The following is a 17,685-nucleotide window of genomic DNA, read 5'->3' as shown; positions in this document are numbered from 1 at the left end:
TTACGATCAAAAGATCACCTCTAGGCTTCCAGTCATTTCTTGGGATCACAGATGGCATAGAAAGCAGAACTGAAAGCGTGATATCTGCTGGGTAGTCACATCTTTCTTGAAGTCTTGAAATGGAAACATTTATTCATTTTCCAGAAAGTCACAATTGATTTTGCTAGGATTATAAATGTAAAAATGTCCTCTGTTTAAAAGCCAGTCATGGGTATGAGCACGAGCCCTGTGTACTTTTAAGAAGGTCTCTCAAACTCATGCAACCCAGTGACAGCGTCTGCACGGGAGCAGGAAATGACTTCACACATTCCTCACGAGAAAAGGATGATCCTGAGGCTACTCTTCCTCCAGAAAAAAAGGGAATTTTTTTTTCCTTTGCTACTGTTGAAGTATTATTCAAAACATTTTTACAACTCTAGCCCAGATGGTAAATATTCCAATTATAGCTGGTGGGATGAGAACGAGATGAAATGAGAGTGCTTTTTAAAGAATGTGATTGAGTAACGACTGTTATGTCAATTTCTCCTTCTGAGAGGGAGGACCTGCGTTTAGAAAGGGTGGCAGGCAGCCTAGGGGGATGTGTCTGAAGTGTCCCTGCCTGCATGAGCCAGTGGGGACCAGCGCCCAGCGCCCTCCCCTCTCCGCTCGGAAGGTTGCCCGGCAACCCTAGAGAAGGCACCTTGCAGATATTTTCAATACAAATGCCATCAACTCTGACACAGACAAACGCTTAGTTCATTTTGTTCTGGCAAAATTTACCACATCTTTGGCCAAAGACGAGGGAACAAGCAAGAGGGAATCACATCTGAGCACAGCAGCTCATCCCACAAGCTGCTCAGAGGCTCGAAGCCCCCGGCGGCCTCCCTTCTCCCCCCACTTGGATTCTCCCAGCCCGCGTCCTTCCTCCCCCTCTGACATCCGCCATCCTTTCCTCTTGCCGGCCCCAGTAAGCATGAAGGAAATGGACTGTCACTAGCTTTGTTGTGGGTCGGGCTTCCGTGTGGACGGCAGCACTTTCATTTCTCTCCTTCTGTTGGCAGTGATGGTGCAGGCCGGAGCGGCACCTACGTCCTGATCGACATGGTTCTCAACAAGATGGCCAAAGGTGAGACACAGACACTGCCGCTTTGTTGTGGCTCAGAGCTGGGATGGCGTTGCTATGGCAACGTAGGGTGCAGTGTTCACGGGAGGCCCTGGAAAAAATTCGCTGGTTGTTGTCTCTCTGCTGGGCCGTAGGAAGGTGGTTTGCGGCCAGCACATCTGCTTCTGAGGCTGGTCCTCTGTTACCCGCCTCGGTGTGCCGAGCACGCAGTGGGTCCTCTCTTACCTGTCTGTGTGTGCCGAGCACGCAGTGGGTCCTCTGTTACCTGCCTCTGTGCCGAGCACACAGTGGGTCCTCTCTTACCCACTTCTGTGTGCCGAGCACGCAGTGGGTCCTCTCTTACCTGTCTGTGTATGCCGAGCACACAGTGGGCTCTCTGTTACCTGCCTCTGTGCCGAGCACGCAGTGGGTCCTCTGTTACCTGCCTCTGTGTGCTGAGCACGCAGTGGGTCCTCTCTTACCTGTCTGTGTGTGCTGAGCACACAGTGGGTCCTCTCTTACCTGCCTCTGTGTGCCAAGCACGCAGTGGGTCCTCTCTTACCTGCCTCTGCGTGCCGAGCATGCAGTGGGTCCTTTGTTACCTGCCTCGGTGTGCCGAGCACACAGTGGGTCCTTTACAGGTGTTTGCTGCATACACTGCAGCGTTAACCTCAGAGCCACCGAGAAGCCACCCTCGGGTCCTTCAGTGTTGTTGCAGTGCAGAATGTCGCTCCAGTATTTGGTGTAACTCCACTGTTGTTAAAACGGTATTCACACTAGAGGCACACTAAAAATATCCGTTAGTAATTGCCATCAAATGTCAATCACACCATCTCAAATGAGCCTTTCAGCCCTCTTTGTGAATGTCCTTCTTATCTAGGGAATCTCTGTGCATGCTGTGGGAGGCGTTCCTCTCGGAGACAGGTGGGGAGTCTTAGACTTGAGGCCTGTGGTGGGAGAAGGACAGATGTGGCAGAGCGGCAGCATGCTCAGACGGCGTGGGGTGTCTTAGACTTGAGGCCTGTGGTGGGAGAAGGACAGATGTGGCAGAGTGGCAGCATGCTCAGACGGCGTGGGGTGTCTTAGACATGAGGCGCAGGTTCGAGGATGGGTCCAGCAGCAGCGTGGGAGAACAGATCTGCGCACGGGTCTGGCTCTGCCAGCGATGAGGTTTATCACTTTGGACAGAGCTTTTAACCTCTCTGGGATCCAATTTTCTCCTACAAAAGCATGGGGATTGAACTCTGGCATTTCTCAAAAAGTGGTCTCCAGAACACCCAACCTCTAAGGTCATCTCTTTAAATAGGGGCCAGAGAGAAGACTCCCCAGCCAGGTGAGCTTGAGAGGAGGCACACACTGAGTCTGCTCCTTGGGCATCACAGGGCAGGTGTGCATGGAGAGGCCCCAAGGAGTCCAGGGCAGAGAGATGTGTCCAGCTTCCCTTCAGTTGGCGCCTCCGACACTTACTTGAGAAGAGTCTGCATTAGCCTTGCGATACCCATTAGCGTCCCATGAAGGCGGGAGGCACCCAGGTGGTAGCATCCCACGGTCTCTTTCCCAGCTGTGAATAAACAATTCCCTTTGTCTCAACACACACACGCGTATATGTGTTCATACAGAGACCTCCGCCTTCCAGAACATCCCATTCTTCACCACTGGCCCAGTGACAGGAGCAGGCATTGATTATAGAAACAAGTTTCTACGCACTTCCACGAATGCCAGCAATTTTAAAATAAGCATTTTCCTTACTTCATTTTCTTCTGGTTAAAAAAAAGACATAAATATGTGAAGATAAAACAACACCCATGGCTTTACGCAGAAGGACTGGAGAGCCTGGGCAAGTTCTCCAGCGTCCTGCAGCAGAGGGGAGGGCTGCAGCCCCGCCCCACACCCCACACCTACCCAACACCGCCAGCATCCTTTGCTGGCTGCTGGGGAGAAATGAAATCAGTTTTTGTGCCACCAGATATCATTTTAAACACCCAAGATTAGTTTAGTGGTAGGAATGTGCAAACAAAAACAAAATGCAAACACTCTGATAATACTTTTAATCCTTTTATTTTGTTTTGGACATGACACAATCCTAACTTTTTGTCATTTAAAAGTCCATTTTTTCCTTGTCCATTAATGCTGCTGTGTCTTATCGAATATTTCTTTTCCTTTCCAAATTTACAGCTATCGGAGCTCAGAGCCATCCATGGAATTTGTATTTCTCCCCTTTTCATGGGCCCTCCCTTCTTTCTCTCTCTCAGACATAAAGATTTTTCTTCTCTTAAACCAAAATGTCTTCAGAACATTGCAGATCATTTGATGTAAGTGTTTCTGACCAAGCCTATGTTTGTGAACGTGTGATGTGATGAGTTGCTGGGGGCACCTGTGTTTCCAATGGAACCTGCCCATCGAGGGACCAGAAGCACAGGCAGGCGGCCAGACGCAGGTGGCCCCAGCGTGCATCTCCACAAGGACAGGATGGAGCCTGGGTTCTGAGTGGCTCAGGTTCACTCCACAGAGAAGGAAACATGGAGAAGTGTGTCCTGGCCTCGAGACCCCGGTGCAGGGGGCAGGGCTGGCATATTGTGCAGGCACCTGAGCCGCTGTTCTCTGGCTCCATTGTGGCATGTGATGTCAATTCCACTTTGAGAGTGGGCTCAGCTTTGGACAATACACATGCAGCCATGTGGAACTGGCCAAGGAGGGCCGGCTTGGGGCCTTTTCTGAGATTGGTGACCTCCCTCCTGTTCTTGACCTTCTTCTCTTTCCCTGGGGTGTGTGTGGTGTGAAATTCCCTGACCCGGGTCCCAGGCCACGGTCTCAGGAGAGATCAAAGGGCAGGCGGCCCCTCTGCCAGCTGAGGTGGGCCTTTCCCAGGCCTCCACACTGAGAGGCGCCAGGGTTTTGTTCGGGTGCAGGCTGGGCTCTGCCCGTGTGGCCGGGCGTCTTTGTCTGGCCTGAGAAGCTGGAGGCCCCCTTTGCAGACCCAGCGTTTCTCAAATGATCAAAGGCCCAGAGCCCTGGACGTGAAACCTTTCTTCCCGTTTCCCTTTCTGTAAAGGAATGCATTACAGAAGACCAGAGAACACCCTTCCCAAGCTTCCCGGGCAGTCGGGCAGTGCCAGCGCTGATGTTAGGACCCTCCAGTCCTGTGTACAAGGCCTCTGCGTGCTTTTAGCTCCACCAGCTGTGGCCACAGACAGCAGAGCAGCACTTGCCCACACAGCCCATCAGGGATTAAGGCCTTTGGGCCTGGTTTAAGGGCCTTTAAAAGCAAACTCAGAATAGTTGAAGTTCTTTCTCTACTGTCTAGTTCAGCAGCAAGTAGACAATGGTGCAGTTTGGAATGAAAGTCAACAGGCTCATGTTCTGCAAAGGGTTTTGTGGTGGGAAAGAAGCGCTTACACACGTCATTTCTGTTGCAGCAGATGCGTTTCTAACTCATTGATAATAGATGATTGTGTAGGAATCTGTTTTTAGGTAACCTATTCCTCTCTCATTGAAGGGCTTGGCTCACATGTAGCAAAAAATGATTTTTTCAAGCAAGATATTTTCCAAGGTTGTGCTTTTTACATTTTTGTCAGTGACTTCACTTACTGAGGGTATTTTTCTACTTCCCCACAATTTTTTAAAGGGATGAGGAGCAACCAGCACTGAGGGGGGGCTCCCCAGAGATCAGGTCAGCTGAGCCATTCTGGGCAGGGTCAGGCTTCACTCCCCGGGGGCCAGCACAGAAATGCAGTGGCTGAGAAGTGTGGCTGAACTTCCACGGCGTTCCCAGCAGGGTCTGCGCCTGGGCTGGAAGAGGGTGCCTGTGGGGCCCCAGGTACCATGGAGGCCATGCCAAGCAGACGCCGTATGGCCCCCCAGTGGCTGTTGACAAGGTGCAGAGTGCGTCTGGGGGGACTCATTTCTTTTGTCTGGCAGGAGCCACAGACCGGGAATTTTGTGTTCCAACATGAATCTCCACGGCTTGTGAGCCCATGCTGTAGCGACCTTTTAAACTTCAGCTGGCTAGGAGTACGCTCCTAAGTCGTCTCACGGCGTGAATGTGAGTGGACGGTGGGGTGTCCACACAGGCGTACACCCAGCTCTCAGACCCAGCGACTGGACCCGGGTACTATTTTGTGTGTGGATACACATCTCCTTGCCTACAGGGATGGATCATTTCCGTTCTTCTTTGTTTCCATGAATCTGACTATACTACACACCTCACCTAAGTGGAGTGATACAGCGTCTGCGCTTCTGTGACTGGTATATGTCACTTTGCATAATGCCTTCAAGGTTGGCCTGTGTTGTGATGTGTGTCAGCACTAACTTCCTTTTTTTTTTTTTTTTTTTTTTTTTGAGACAGAGTCTCGCTCCATTGTCCAGGCTGGAGTGCAGTGGCACCATCTTGGCTCACTGCAAGCTCCGCCTCCCGGGTTCACGCCATTCTCCTGCCTCAGCCTCCCGAGTAGCTGGGATTACAGGCACCCGCCACCACGCCCGGCGAATTTTTTGTATTTTTAGTAGAGACGGAGTCTCACCATGTTTGCCAGGATGGTCTCGATCTCCTGACCTCGTGATCTGCCCGCCTTGGCCTCCCAAAGTGCTGGGATTACAGGCGTGACCACGCCCAGCCACTAACTTCCTTTTTATGACTGACTCATATTCCATGGCATGGATGGACCACACTTTGTGGATTCATTTGCATATTAATGGACATTGCCGTTGTCTCCAGCTTTGGGCTGTTGTGAGTAATCCTGCTGTGAATGTGGATGTACAGGTGTCCACCCACATCCCTGGATGTGTCCCTGGGGCGGAATCGCCACATCCACCGTAATTCTCTTACCTCTTGGCTGTTTGATTACAGCCATCCCAGTGGATGTGAGTGGATCTCGTTGTGGTTTTAACATGCATTTCCCTAACAACTAGTGATGTTAACATCTTTTAATGGCTTATTGGCCATTTGTATATCAACTTGAGCAAAACGGACATTTCAAGTCCCTTGCCCATTTCTGAAGTGGGCTGTTTGTTTTTTTTATTGTTGAATTCTAAGAGTTCTTTATATATTCTGAATACTACTCCCTTATCAGATATGTAATTTGCAAGAATTTTCTCCCATTACATCGGGGTTTTTTACTCTGTTGATAGTGTCTTTGTTACACAAAAGTGTTCAATTTTGATGAAGTCCAGTTTACTTTTTAAAAAATATTTTTCTTGTGGCTCACACCTGTAATCCCAGCACTTTGGGAGGCTGAGGCAGGTGGATCACCTGAGATCAGGAGTTCGAGACCAGCCTGGCCAACGTGGCAAAACCCAGTCTCTACTAAAAATATAAAAATTAGCCAGGTGTGGTGGCACATGCTACTCAGGAGGCTGAGGCAGGAGAATCACTTGAACCCGGGAGGCGGAGGTTGCAGTGAGCTGAGATCACGCCATTGCACTCCAGCCTGGGCAACAAGAAAGAAACTCCATCTCAAAAATATATTTTTTTTTCTTGTGCTTTTAGTATCATACCCAAGATATTTTGGCCAAATCCAAGGTCACAAAGACCTTCTCCTATCTTTTCTTAGATCTCCTCCCATATTTTCTTAACTTTTAAGGGCAGGTCCAAGTAGTAGATGGAAAGTTGCCTGTGGGAAGCGAGACGGGCCATGGAGCAGAGAGCCTGCCACCTGGAGTGTGTGCAGGAGCACGTGGCTCCTGATCTGCTGTGCGTGGTGATGCGGGAGCACGTGGCTCCTGATCTGCTGTGCGTGGTGATGCGGGAGCACGTGGCTCCTGATCTGCTGTGCGTGGTGATGCGGGAGCACGTGGCTCCTGATCTGCTGTGCGTGGTGATGCGGGAGCACGTGGCTCCTGATCTGCTGTGCGTGGTGACACAGGAGCACGTAGGTCCTGATCTGCTGTGCGTGGTGACGTGGGAGCACGTGGCTCCTGATCTGCTGTGCGTGGTGATAGCAGAATGTCTTTATCAAATCGTGTTTTGTGGCTCCCCGGACTTTGAAGGCCAGCAGCCCTCCAGAGCTGCCTTGTTCCATACAGTAGCCACATGTGGTTCCTTAGAGTCACTAAAATTGGATAAAGTTTACAAGTCAGCTCTTCAGTTGTACTAGCTGCGTGACAAAGCCACGGTGGCTACACCAGGCGGTGAAGCTGGAAGCCACTCCTGCCCCCGCAGCAGGTCCTGGGGGGCCACACGGCTCCAAGGTGGCACTACGGTGGCTCCTGACTGCACCCTCACCCTCTTCTCATTTCTCTGGGCCCAGCCCCATCACCCCTCCTGTGCTGGTCTCCCTGCTCCATTTTCTCCTCCTGATCAGGTCTCACACAGCAGTCAGTAAGATGCTTTAGAGAGAAAGACCTTGGGTGCCTGCCTCGGCCCTGGAGCTGACCCCAGAGCCCTGGGCAAGCTGGCCACTGCCGATCCCCCTTGGTGGGCCACTCTGCCTCCTTTGGCTCCAGGACTCAGGGCTTTGCAGGTTCTTTTCTGTGGCGTGGGGGGCGCACCCTTCCCCTCCCCAGGGCACATCGCCCACCCTCTGTCCTCTCTGGAGTCCCACTGGTCCGTTCCTTCTCTGGCAGATGCCAGGGCAAACCGTGAAAGTGTGGTTCCAGCTGATGGCAGGGCAGCGTCCACTGCATGCCGGGTCCATGCTGATGCTGGTTTGGTACCTACTGCCTGCCCCGTGGGTTCTGAGAGCCAAACAGAGAAGCCCCATCCCCCTGCCGCATCTTCCTGCTCTGCCAAGAGACAGGTAAGGAGTCTGTGGCTGCAGGGCGGTGGAGAGCAGATGAGAACACTCCCAGATGCAGAGATGACAGCTTCACTCACGGGCTCTCCCAGGGCTCAGGAGGACCCACAGAACGCTTTTCACTGAATGGAAGGGGGCCCGAGGGGCCCTGCGTTCTGACCACTCTGTTGCAAGCTGAGGAAGCAGTTCTGGGAGGTTGGGTAACTTGCCTCAAGGCCTCCGGTCAGCCGGGGTCAGATGCAGAACACTGCTCAGTCTGCAAAGGCTCAGGGCCCCAGAGGGAGGTTGGTGGAAGGTACACGACCCCAGGGACGGCGCTCAGAGGCACAGCGTGGTGTGTTCCAGGGCTCCAGGGACAGAGGGGCAGCTTCGCTGGGGAGTTCCTTTGGGGCTCTCATGGGAACTACTGGAGGAAAAGGAAACTGAGGGCCAGTGGTGAAGAGTCTGGGCCGCCGAGCTCAGCTCTCTCTGGGCACAGCCTGCAATCTGCAGGGAAGTGGGAGAACCCAGGCAGGTGCTGAGGGACCAGCCAGGCAGTGCAGGACCCGAGGGCTGAGGGGATGGCACGGCCAGGCAGTGCAGAACCAGATGACTGGGGGATCAGCCGGGCAGTGCGGGACCAAGAGGGCCGGGGAATGGAGCTGGTACTGAAGAACAGGCCAGCTCAGCCGCGGGGCCCAGGAGAGGGTTGAGCTGGACAGAGCCGCACATTTGGGCACGGGCACCAGGGGAAGGAGGTGCAGGTGCATGAGGCTCAGCCTTCCGCAGAGGAGACTTGGGGGACACGAGGGCTGGGCAGAAGTGGGAAAGCTGAGCAGGAGACGTCTCGCTTTTATGTTTGGCTGAAACATGAAAACACGAAGTGCCAGTGGGAAAGGGACCTCACAGACACGTTCGGCCCACAGTGTCTCTCGTCTCACTCAGGCAAATTTCAGGCTGAAAAAGTGCCCAGAATTGGATGAGGTGGGAGGAGGGAAGGGGAGAGGGAGCCTGTCTGCACCTTTTTTCTTCAAGGGAGAAATTGCCTTCGGTCGGGCAGCAGCAGGGCTTCCTCCGCTGTGTTGTTTATTTTCCCTGCCTTTCCTTCCCCTGAGCTATTCTGGTGCAAGAGAAACAGTGAGGGATGTGGGGCGTGAGGTGTCCCCAGGTTCCCGGGCCGGTCTGCAGTGCCCTGTCCCGTGTAAGGAGCAGACGACAGACGCTGGTTGGAGCACCATTCCAGGTCGTGGCTGACCCCACCCAGGCGGGGCACAGGCGGGGCACAGGCGGACCCTGGTGTCTATCACCTGGTGGGAGCGTGTGGACAGCATGAGACCCGCTGGTCTTGGGAAACACGCTCTGGGTGTCCGTGTGGGCAGCACGGCCCACCAACCTTCGATGGTCTCCTTGGGGGTCTTCGTCCCTGTGCATGGAGCCGTCCTCACTGAGTGTACCAGCTCACGGGTCTCCCACCTTCAAGGGGTCTCCCACCTTCAAGGGGTCAGGCCAGCCCTGCTGAGCCAGGGTTCACACAGCCTGGCTGCAGGGGCTCCTCACCCACTCCAGGGTCTGATGTCCTCACCTGTGCTGTCCTCTGCTTCTCCTCATGGACACGCAGACACCTCAGGTCCATTGGACGCCGCAAGACGTCGTTCAGGTCCCACCTGGCCGAGGGCCGTCCCTTCTGCAAGCTCCCTCCTTGGTCCCAGGTGCTGGCACCAACCCATCCAGGCCCATCCAGGCCCTCCCCTCCCTCCAACACAGGCCTTGCTGGCACACGTTTAGGGGCCAGACCATGCCGGCAGGAGCTGGACGAGGCCACAGTGAGGAGCTGGCAGCAGGCGGCCCCTGAGAATGTGGGAGAGAACACAGGAGAGAGAAGGGGCTGGGGGGGCCACAGCCCTGTCGGGGCGGCTGTGTTGCTGTCAGGATGTGCCCTAAGCACTGGTCCCTGAGTCCACGTGTTTCTGTTCAAACTCCTGTTTGGAAATTCGGGAGGGGATCAAAGTCCTGCCCTCCAAGTTTCCCGTTGCAGATGCATCTCCACGGTCCAGCCTGGCCCGGCCTGCGCACTCCCCTGCCTGATTCTGCTCCCTGCTGCCCGGCAGTCGCTCCTTCATCTCAGTCCCTGGGTCCTCTCCGTCCTCCTCTGTGCACATCTTGCTCACCGCCTGGTTGCTCTGTTTCCTGCGGCACAGCGGCCCTCCCCACACAGTCTGCGGTCCCCCCTCCGTCTCCCCTCCTCTTGCTCCCACCCACTCCATCCTTCCCTCATTCCTCTGCTCATCCAGCCCCCACCAGCATGTTCTGCCACTCCGTATCCTAGGATTCCAGGGGCCCGTGCAGAGGGCTGCAGGGGTCTCCCTGTTGTCCTGGAGGCACCTCCCAGAGCATCGTCCCTGCCTAGCCCACAGGCCCAACATCCTCCATCCAGACCCTGAGGGGCTGTCCCCAGAGGCAGCGGGTCCCACACATCCGTTCCTAGTGCCTGAAGTCCAGGCACATGCAGCCTGGCCTTTTGGCAGTGGGGCTCGCTTGTGCTGAGTAGGATGCTGGGGGTCCCCCGATGGAGTCAGGGTGCTGCAGGGGGTCACACGCTGTCCCGTGGAATCAGTAATCTTCATGCAAGATTATTCCAGATGCACAGCAACTATGTGAGACAGACGTGCGTGTGGGAAGGGCAGCGATCCTGTGCAGTGTCACGCGGCCCCTCGGCTCCCTCCTCGGCCTGTGCTTCCGTTTCTCCTGTTTCTGAGGTCAAATGGTACAAAGTGTCCTTGGCCATGAGCCCACGGGCATGGGACAAGGTCTCCGTGCTTGCACTGTAAGCCGCGGAACTGAGTCAACGCGTAACTGGCCCTGTCCCCAGCCCAGGCACTTTCTGAACCCAAAATATACTCAGAGGGACCGAGGCAGCTGCCGGCCCTGCAGGAGCAAGGGGGAGGAGAGCCTGGGCTGTGCACCTGCAGGAGGGATCCTGCCAGACCCCCATAAAGTCCGGGCCCCCAGGAGCAGCAGTACCAGCAGTCAGTGCAGCCTGGGAGGGGAGCTGGCTGCATGCTTCACGCATCCCCGCTGGACCAGTGCATGAGTACCTTTCGGGTAAAAGGTGCAAGTAGTGTGTGCGTGTTCCAGGCAGCATGAGAAGGTTTGCCCTGGGCGGGCCCAGCTCCTGTTCTCCTCCATCTGTTCAATATTCACAATTTGGTGTGATTGTTACTCAGCTGCAGACGGCCTCCTCAACGCCATTTACTGCACATGCTTGTTGATTCTGACATAGGTGTTGAGGACCTAGCCACATCCTGGAGGCCCCCATGTGGGTGTGTGTGCTCTGCACTGATCTGGGAATGACTGCGTGTGCCCCATCACACAGATGCTCCAGGATGTACCTCAGCACTCCCCTGACTTGGGGCTCTCGTGCCATTCCCAAACCTCTTCTGTCAGCACAGACGCTGTGTTTGCGTCTCAGTCCTGCCCCAGTACCCTGGCACTGGTTGTGCAGGGCAGGTAGGTAGGATGGCAGCAAACTGCAGTGGGCACCGCGTCACACCAACGTGCACGTGTTCACACACAGACAGGACTCAGAATTGCGGAGCCATCGTATTCGTCTTTCCCTTTTAACAATCCTCCCCTTGAATCGTGAAGCTGTGCTCGCCTGCACAGGGGTGCAGAGGTCCGGTGTCTCCGCGTTGATGCTGCCAGCACCTCAACAGTATTATGGGATGGTCCAGCAGTCGATAGAAACTTATCAAGATATTTTGCACAATTCCCTGTCCTCCTGGAGTATTAGGGGATGGTGACTTTAAAACGACAGTACTCATTTATACACTTCTACATTTTCTTTAACTTATATTTTTAATAAAGATCTGGAGGCATCGCAGTTTCTCCAAAAGAAGGATTTAGAATTTGTTCAAAGGAAAAAAAAACATAAGAAATAGCTAGTTTGTTATGATTCTGATCTACTTGATTTTCAAGTGAATAAGACGCAGATTTGCCTCCTTTGATCCCAGCAATATGTTACAACATGACAATATAATTTATCTAGAAGGTCAGCAAAAAAAAACCTGCTTATAATTTTCATAAGTCTTTAGTTAAGATCATCCAGGAAAGGTGTGAAGTAAAAACTCAGCACTGAAGGCCCAGGACAGTGTGTGTGTGAGTGTGTGTGATGGGTGTGGGTGTTGTATGGGCATATGCATGCCGTGTGTACCTGTGTGTGCATGCACGTGGGTGTGTGCATGTGTGGGGCGTATAAGTGTGTGATATGGGGTGTGGAATGTTTGTGTGCAGTGTGAGCTGTGAGTGTTCTGTGTGTATGCGTGTGTATGATGTATGTGTGTGATCCTGAATGTAGGTATAAAGGATGTGCATGTGTGATGTGGGGTGTATTGTGTGAGAGTGTGAGGTGTGGGTGTTGTGTGTGTGCATGTGTGATGTAGGATGTGAGTGTTGTGTGGCATGTGCATGCCTGTGTGTGTGTGCATATGTATGACCTATGTAAGTGGGGTGTGTGTGTTGTGTGGTGTGTGCATGTGACTATACATGAGTGTGGGTGTGCATGTTGTATGAGCGTGTGCATGCCTGTGTGTATATCTGTGTGTATGTATGACACATGAGTGTGGGGTGTACATCTTGTGTAGATGTGGGCATGCCTGTGTATATGTGTATGCATGCATGTGCATATGTATGACATTGTGTGTGCGTGTGTGTGCATATGACGTGAGCGTAGGGTATGCATGTTGTGTGGGCACATGCGTTCCTTTGTGTATTTGTGTGTTTGCATGCATATGTATGACATGTGAGCATGGGTGTGTATGTTGTGTGAGCGTGTCCATGCCTGTGTGTATATTTGTGTGTGTGTGCATATGTATGACGTGAGTGTGGGATGTGCATGTTGTGGGCGTGTGTGTGTGTATGTGTGTGTGTGTGCATGTGCATATGTATGACGAGTGTGGGGTATGAGTGTAGTGTGGGCATGTGCACACATGTGTATATGTGTGTGGGCGTGTGTGTGTGACATGTGATTGTGGGATGTGCATGTTTGGGTGTGTGCATGCATGTGTGTGTGTGCATGTGCATATGTATGACATGTGGGGTGTGTGGATGTGTGCATGAATGTGTATGTGTGTGCGTGTACATATGTATGATGTGAGGGTGGATGCAAGTGTTGTGTGGTGTGTGCATGCCTGTGTGTGTGCACATGTGCGTATGTATGACGTGAGTGTGGGTGTGTGTGTTGTTTGGGTGTGTGCATGCCTGTGTGTGTGCGCATGTGCGTATGTATGACGTGAGTGTGAGTGTTGTCTGGTGTGTGCATGCCTGTGTGTGTGTGTGCATCTGTGTATGTATGACGTGAGTGTGGGTATGTGTGTTGTTTGGGTGTGTGCATGCCTGTGTGTGTGTGCATGTGCGTATGTATGACGTGAGTGTGGGTGTGAGTGTTGTGTGGTGTGTGCATGCCTGTGTGTGTGCATGTGCATATGTATGACGTGAGTGTGGGTGTGAGTGTTGTGTGGTGTGTGCATGCCTATGTGTGTGTGTGCATGTGCGTATGTATGATGTGAGTGTGGGTGTGTGTGTTGTGTGGTGTGTGCATGCCTGTGTGTGTGCGCATGTGCGTATGTATGACGTGAGTGTGGGTGTGAGTGTTGTGTGGTGTGTGCATGTGCGTATGTATGATGTGAGTGTGGGTGTGTGTGTTGTGTGGTGTGTGCATGCCTGTGTGTGTGTGCATGTGCATATGTATGATGTGAGTGTGGGTGTGTGTGTTGTTTGGGTGTGTGCATGCCTGTGTGTGTGTGCATGTGCATATGTATGACATGAGTGTGGGTGTGTGTTGTGTGGTGTGTGCATGCCTGTGTGTGTGCGCGTGTGGGTGTGAGTGTTGTGTGGTGTGTGCATGCCTGTGTGTGTGTGCGCGTGCATATGTATGACGTGAGTGTGGGTGTGTGTGTTGTTCGGGTGTGTGCATGCCTGTGTGTGTGTGCATGTGTGTATGTATGATGTGAGTGTGGGTGAGTGTTGTGTGGTGTGTGCACGCCTGTGTACCCATGTACGTGTATCTGCATGCATGTAGTGTGCAGTCAGTGCCAAGTGGCATCCCTGAGACCCAGGTGTGGGCAGGGCTTGAACTGTGTAGGGCACCCAGAGCATCCCCGACCACAGTTACCTTGAGCCAAGTTTTGTTCTGCCAGACGTGAGGGGCTCTAGCTTGACCTCTGCACCCAGTCCAGTGCTGGGGTCACCTCGGCTGACGTGGAGAGCTAGAAAGATGGGGTGTCTGTGCCCTTCAGAGCCCAGTCCTCCCACAGTGTGAGCTCCAGACAAAGCAGAAACATCGCAGTCTGGGTGAGTGAGGAGCTCTGCGCTCCTGGGGCACGGGAACTATTCCACTTCGTTCCTTATCTGGATTCGTAATAATCACCATTCATCATGTATTCGAATGCGTTTAGTTAGGACCAAGCTTTTCTTCAGTTCTTCCAGAGGGTAGAGTTGAGAAAATTTTCTCTTGCAAGTAAAGGCCTCTGTCTCTTGAACACTTGGCACACATTGTCATTTTTACTTTCAAGAAAAAAAGAGTACACTGCATCCCTGCAGTTTGCAAAACCTCTGAGTAAAATTGTAATAAAACTTACCTGCGCACATGCAGTCATTATCCATGAACAGGCTGCTGGAAGCCACGCGGAAGATTGACGGTCGGGAGACGGTGACGATGGCCCTCCCAGCACACCCCATCCGTCCGTGTTCACTGTTTACTGGGAGGATGTGGTCTAGGGCCATGAGCTGAATCACACGGCTCGGTCAGCCAAGAGCCAGAGTCCAGGAGAAATCAAACAAGCCTTGGAAAGAGACACCGGTGGCATATTTGCTTGGTTTTCTTTAACTTCAAATGGATTCTTTCATTGTGACAGATAGTTTTAATACTTTAAAACTAATATTATTTTAATGGCTTTTGTTTAATGGTTAACATTTTTTATCTAAAGCTAAAAAATAACCCTCTGTTGTCTTACAAATGTATTTAACCAATGTATAAACTTTTAACCCAATGAGCCCTGAGTGAATTAGACAATAACGATGATAGCGATTTACATTTGCTGAGCTGGGCACAGGATGGTACCCAGTGGTCATTCGGGTGCCAGCGGAGCACACAGAGCCTGGTGTCTGTGGCTCCCTCCCCGGTCCACTAACATGAGAGAGGTGGGTCTTCCTGGGTGTCCCAGGCACGAGGGTGCAGCCCACCCAAACTGACTCAGCCGGCGCCCGCCACACTGGGATGCCCGCCACACTGGGGCACCCGCCACACTGGGACGCTCGCCACACTGGGGTGCTGAACAAGATGGCAGCCTGCGTCACTTCCCCGTAGATTCCCGACATGGACAACTCAAATTAGACCTGATCAAGTAGCAGAAAGAGGCTCCACTGAGTCCATTCATTTCCCTGGTGTTTGAATCACCACGATGCTTCTTAGGTGGAAAACGCCTGGAACTTCTCCATGGACCCACGCTCTGTCCCCAGTAGACATCGTTAAGGTTCCTTTCTTTCCTTCCATCTGGATTTTCTTTGCGTGTGCTCTGACTCCTCGATTGTTTGCAGGCTTTTCAATGTGAGCGTCACACCACTGGGCCTTTCTGTTTACCTGGAATTTAACTTTCGTTAGCTGCTCCTTCACCTTGTCAGCAAAATTGGATTTTTCAAGAGAGAATTCTATTTTAAATGCACTAGAGGGAGCTTTCTATGCGGTGGAGGCTTTAAATGAATCCTTTGACACTAAGAAAACCTTTTATCAAGTGAAGGGGGACACATGCCCACCCTATCCCACCCTTCCCACCCAGCAGGTGCTTTATCAATGCTGATGTTGTGCCCCTGCCCGGCCTGGCCGCACCCATGATCAGGAGGGCACGAGAGCAGGTAGGATCCGGCACCCGGCCTGAGCCTGGCTGTCCAGGGTCTGTCCCTTATGAAAGATCTCACGCGTGGGCTCTATGAAAGCTTCTCTCTCCGCCACACCTCAAGTAAGGAATTAGTCTTAATTCTGGCATGCAAGAAGCAGGAGCCATCCACAGCAGACAATTGCTTTTCCTAATACATCCATTATGGACCTAATGTTGGTGCCGCACACTTTGTAAGCGTTAACTCCGTTTCCTCCGCTCTTCAGTTTTGGTCTCAGGCTCAGTGCCACTCGGAGGCATGCTCCCGTGTCATTTTGCATTTCCGCCTGGTTCTCCCTACGTTGTCTGGGGATGACCCGGCAAGTCTTTCTCCTTCCCTTTTTTCACTTTTCTTCACAAACCACAGCCTGAGAGGGAGCCACGATGTCATGAAATAAGAGAGACTTTATCCATCACATTTTATCTCAGGACGCCGCCGCTCTGGGAGACGGCCGCCAGCAACGGCCATCTCCAGAGATCAGTGCATGCAGAGGGAGAGCCCCTTCCTCGCCCACACCTGCTACAGCTCCTGACGGCTTCATGGCTCCGGCCAGAATTCAGAAGGGCGTTTGTCAGTGAGGGACAGTCTCCCAGGATTCCCACTAGCACCATCATACACACAGCCCTTCAGATGACATTGCTGTTGACAGTCGTTTTAAAAAAGAAGTTTCAGGGACTGAAAGCAAGTACCCTAAGCCACCTAATGGAGAGAGGCTTTAACTCTGTGGCCCAGATGAACCCTCAACGTGATGTCTCAGGAGGGCTGAGGGCTCCCTGTCTCTTGAGTCAGACTATTTATACCACACCTGCTTCTCCTGAGGTTCATGACTCCTGAGACGGAAAGCTGAGGGGTCCCTGTAGAAGCCGCTGCTGTCCTCGTGCCTGGAAGGCTTCAGAGAACATAACTGATTGGATTTCACTCTCTCCCAGAAGAGTTTGCTCACGAGATCTGTGAGGTCGCCTGAGCATCAAATGTGTTTTGTAAATTACACGTAATCATGCATCATCTCACTGGACCCTGGAAACGGGAGGAAAGCCCCTCCAGAGGTGAGGCTGGCCCATCCAGCTTCCCGGACAGGCACAGCACAGGCGTGCAGAGCGGGAACCCACACCTCAGCACCATAGCCCGAGCTCCCCCGTGTCACCTGACACAACTCGACGTCTGTCGGCAACCCCAGCGCTCCTGCCTTTAACTCACCTTTTTTGGTGTTGGGAAAATTTCTTAAAAGCCAATAGACATCTTATGTTTTTAATTACACAAGACTGGTTGTAATACATTTTGTGTATTAGAACCTGGTTTCCAAACCCAGCAGCGTATGGCCGAAGACAAACAGCGTGCTCTAAACGTGGGTGTGAGGCCCCAGCACATGGAGCCTCCCTCGTCCTGCACCTCGGCCCATCCCCTCCCCACACACGGTCCAGGTCAGCGTCTCGCTGAGGTCAGCAGTCGGGGTGTGTGAGGAATTACGAGACCCAGTGTTAGATGGAGCCTGTACATTTCCCCGTTTCTGAGTTGTTATTCACACCGCCAGCCGCTTTGCGCAATGACTTCCCTTCTAAATGAGAGGGCAGGTTTCCCTGTACATAGAAATACTCTGTGTTATTTTTATCAGGAAGCTATTTAGTTATGTTATTGTTTTTTACACGTGGTAATTAAACAGCAAACGTCTTGCCATTTCTCCTCGATGATTTCTAAAGAGCCAATCAAGCAGAATGTGGTGTGTGGTGGCCGTGGGGTGTGCAGTGGCTGTGGGGTGTGTGGGGTGTGCAGTGACCATAGAGTGCATGGTTCCTGTAGGGTGCGTGCTGGCCGTGGGTTGTGTGGTGGTCGTGGGGTGCGTGCTGGCCATGGGGTGCATGCTGGCTGTGGAGTGAGTGGTGGCTGTGGGGTGTGTGGTGGCTGTGGGGTGTGTGGGGTGTGTGGTGGCTGTGGGGTGCGTGGGGTGTGGTGGCTGTGGGGTGCGTG

General features: G+C 52.8%; 1 protein-coding gene across 12 annotated transcripts in view; it reads left to right on the top strand.

The window, feature by feature from the left end:
* Window positions 1-17,685, top strand: part of PTPRN2 (protein tyrosine phosphatase receptor type N2) — a 1,035,582-nt gene that overhangs the window by 1,001,758 nt on the left and 16,139 nt on the right. For 5 of the 12 annotated variants that reach the window (XM_054560088.2, XM_054560089.2, XM_054560090.2 and 2 more), the window contains 3 exons: window positions 1,041-1,105; window positions 7,643-7,815; window positions 9,827-17,591. In XM_054560088.2, the coding sequence (XP_054416063.1) occupies window positions 1,041-1,105; window positions 7,643-7,815; window positions 9,827-10,117 (529 nt within the window). In that variant the 3' untranslated portion in view covers window positions 10,118-17,591. Of the gene's footprint in view, window positions 1-1,040; window positions 1,106-3,256; window positions 5,403-7,642; window positions 17,592-17,685 lie in introns of those variants that run through there. The other 7 variants (XM_024249815.3, XM_054560095.2, XM_054560097.2 and 4 more) reach the window with 3 other exon arrangements.

This window comes from Pongo abelii, chromosome 6 (genome assembly GCF_028885655.2).
Source record: "Pongo abelii isolate AG06213 chromosome 6, NHGRI_mPonAbe1-v2.0_pri, whole genome shotgun sequence".
Classification (NCBI taxonomy): Eukaryota; Metazoa; Chordata; class Mammalia; order Primates; family Hominidae; genus Pongo; species Pongo abelii.
This window is presented reverse-complemented; position numbering and strand designations above follow the sequence as displayed.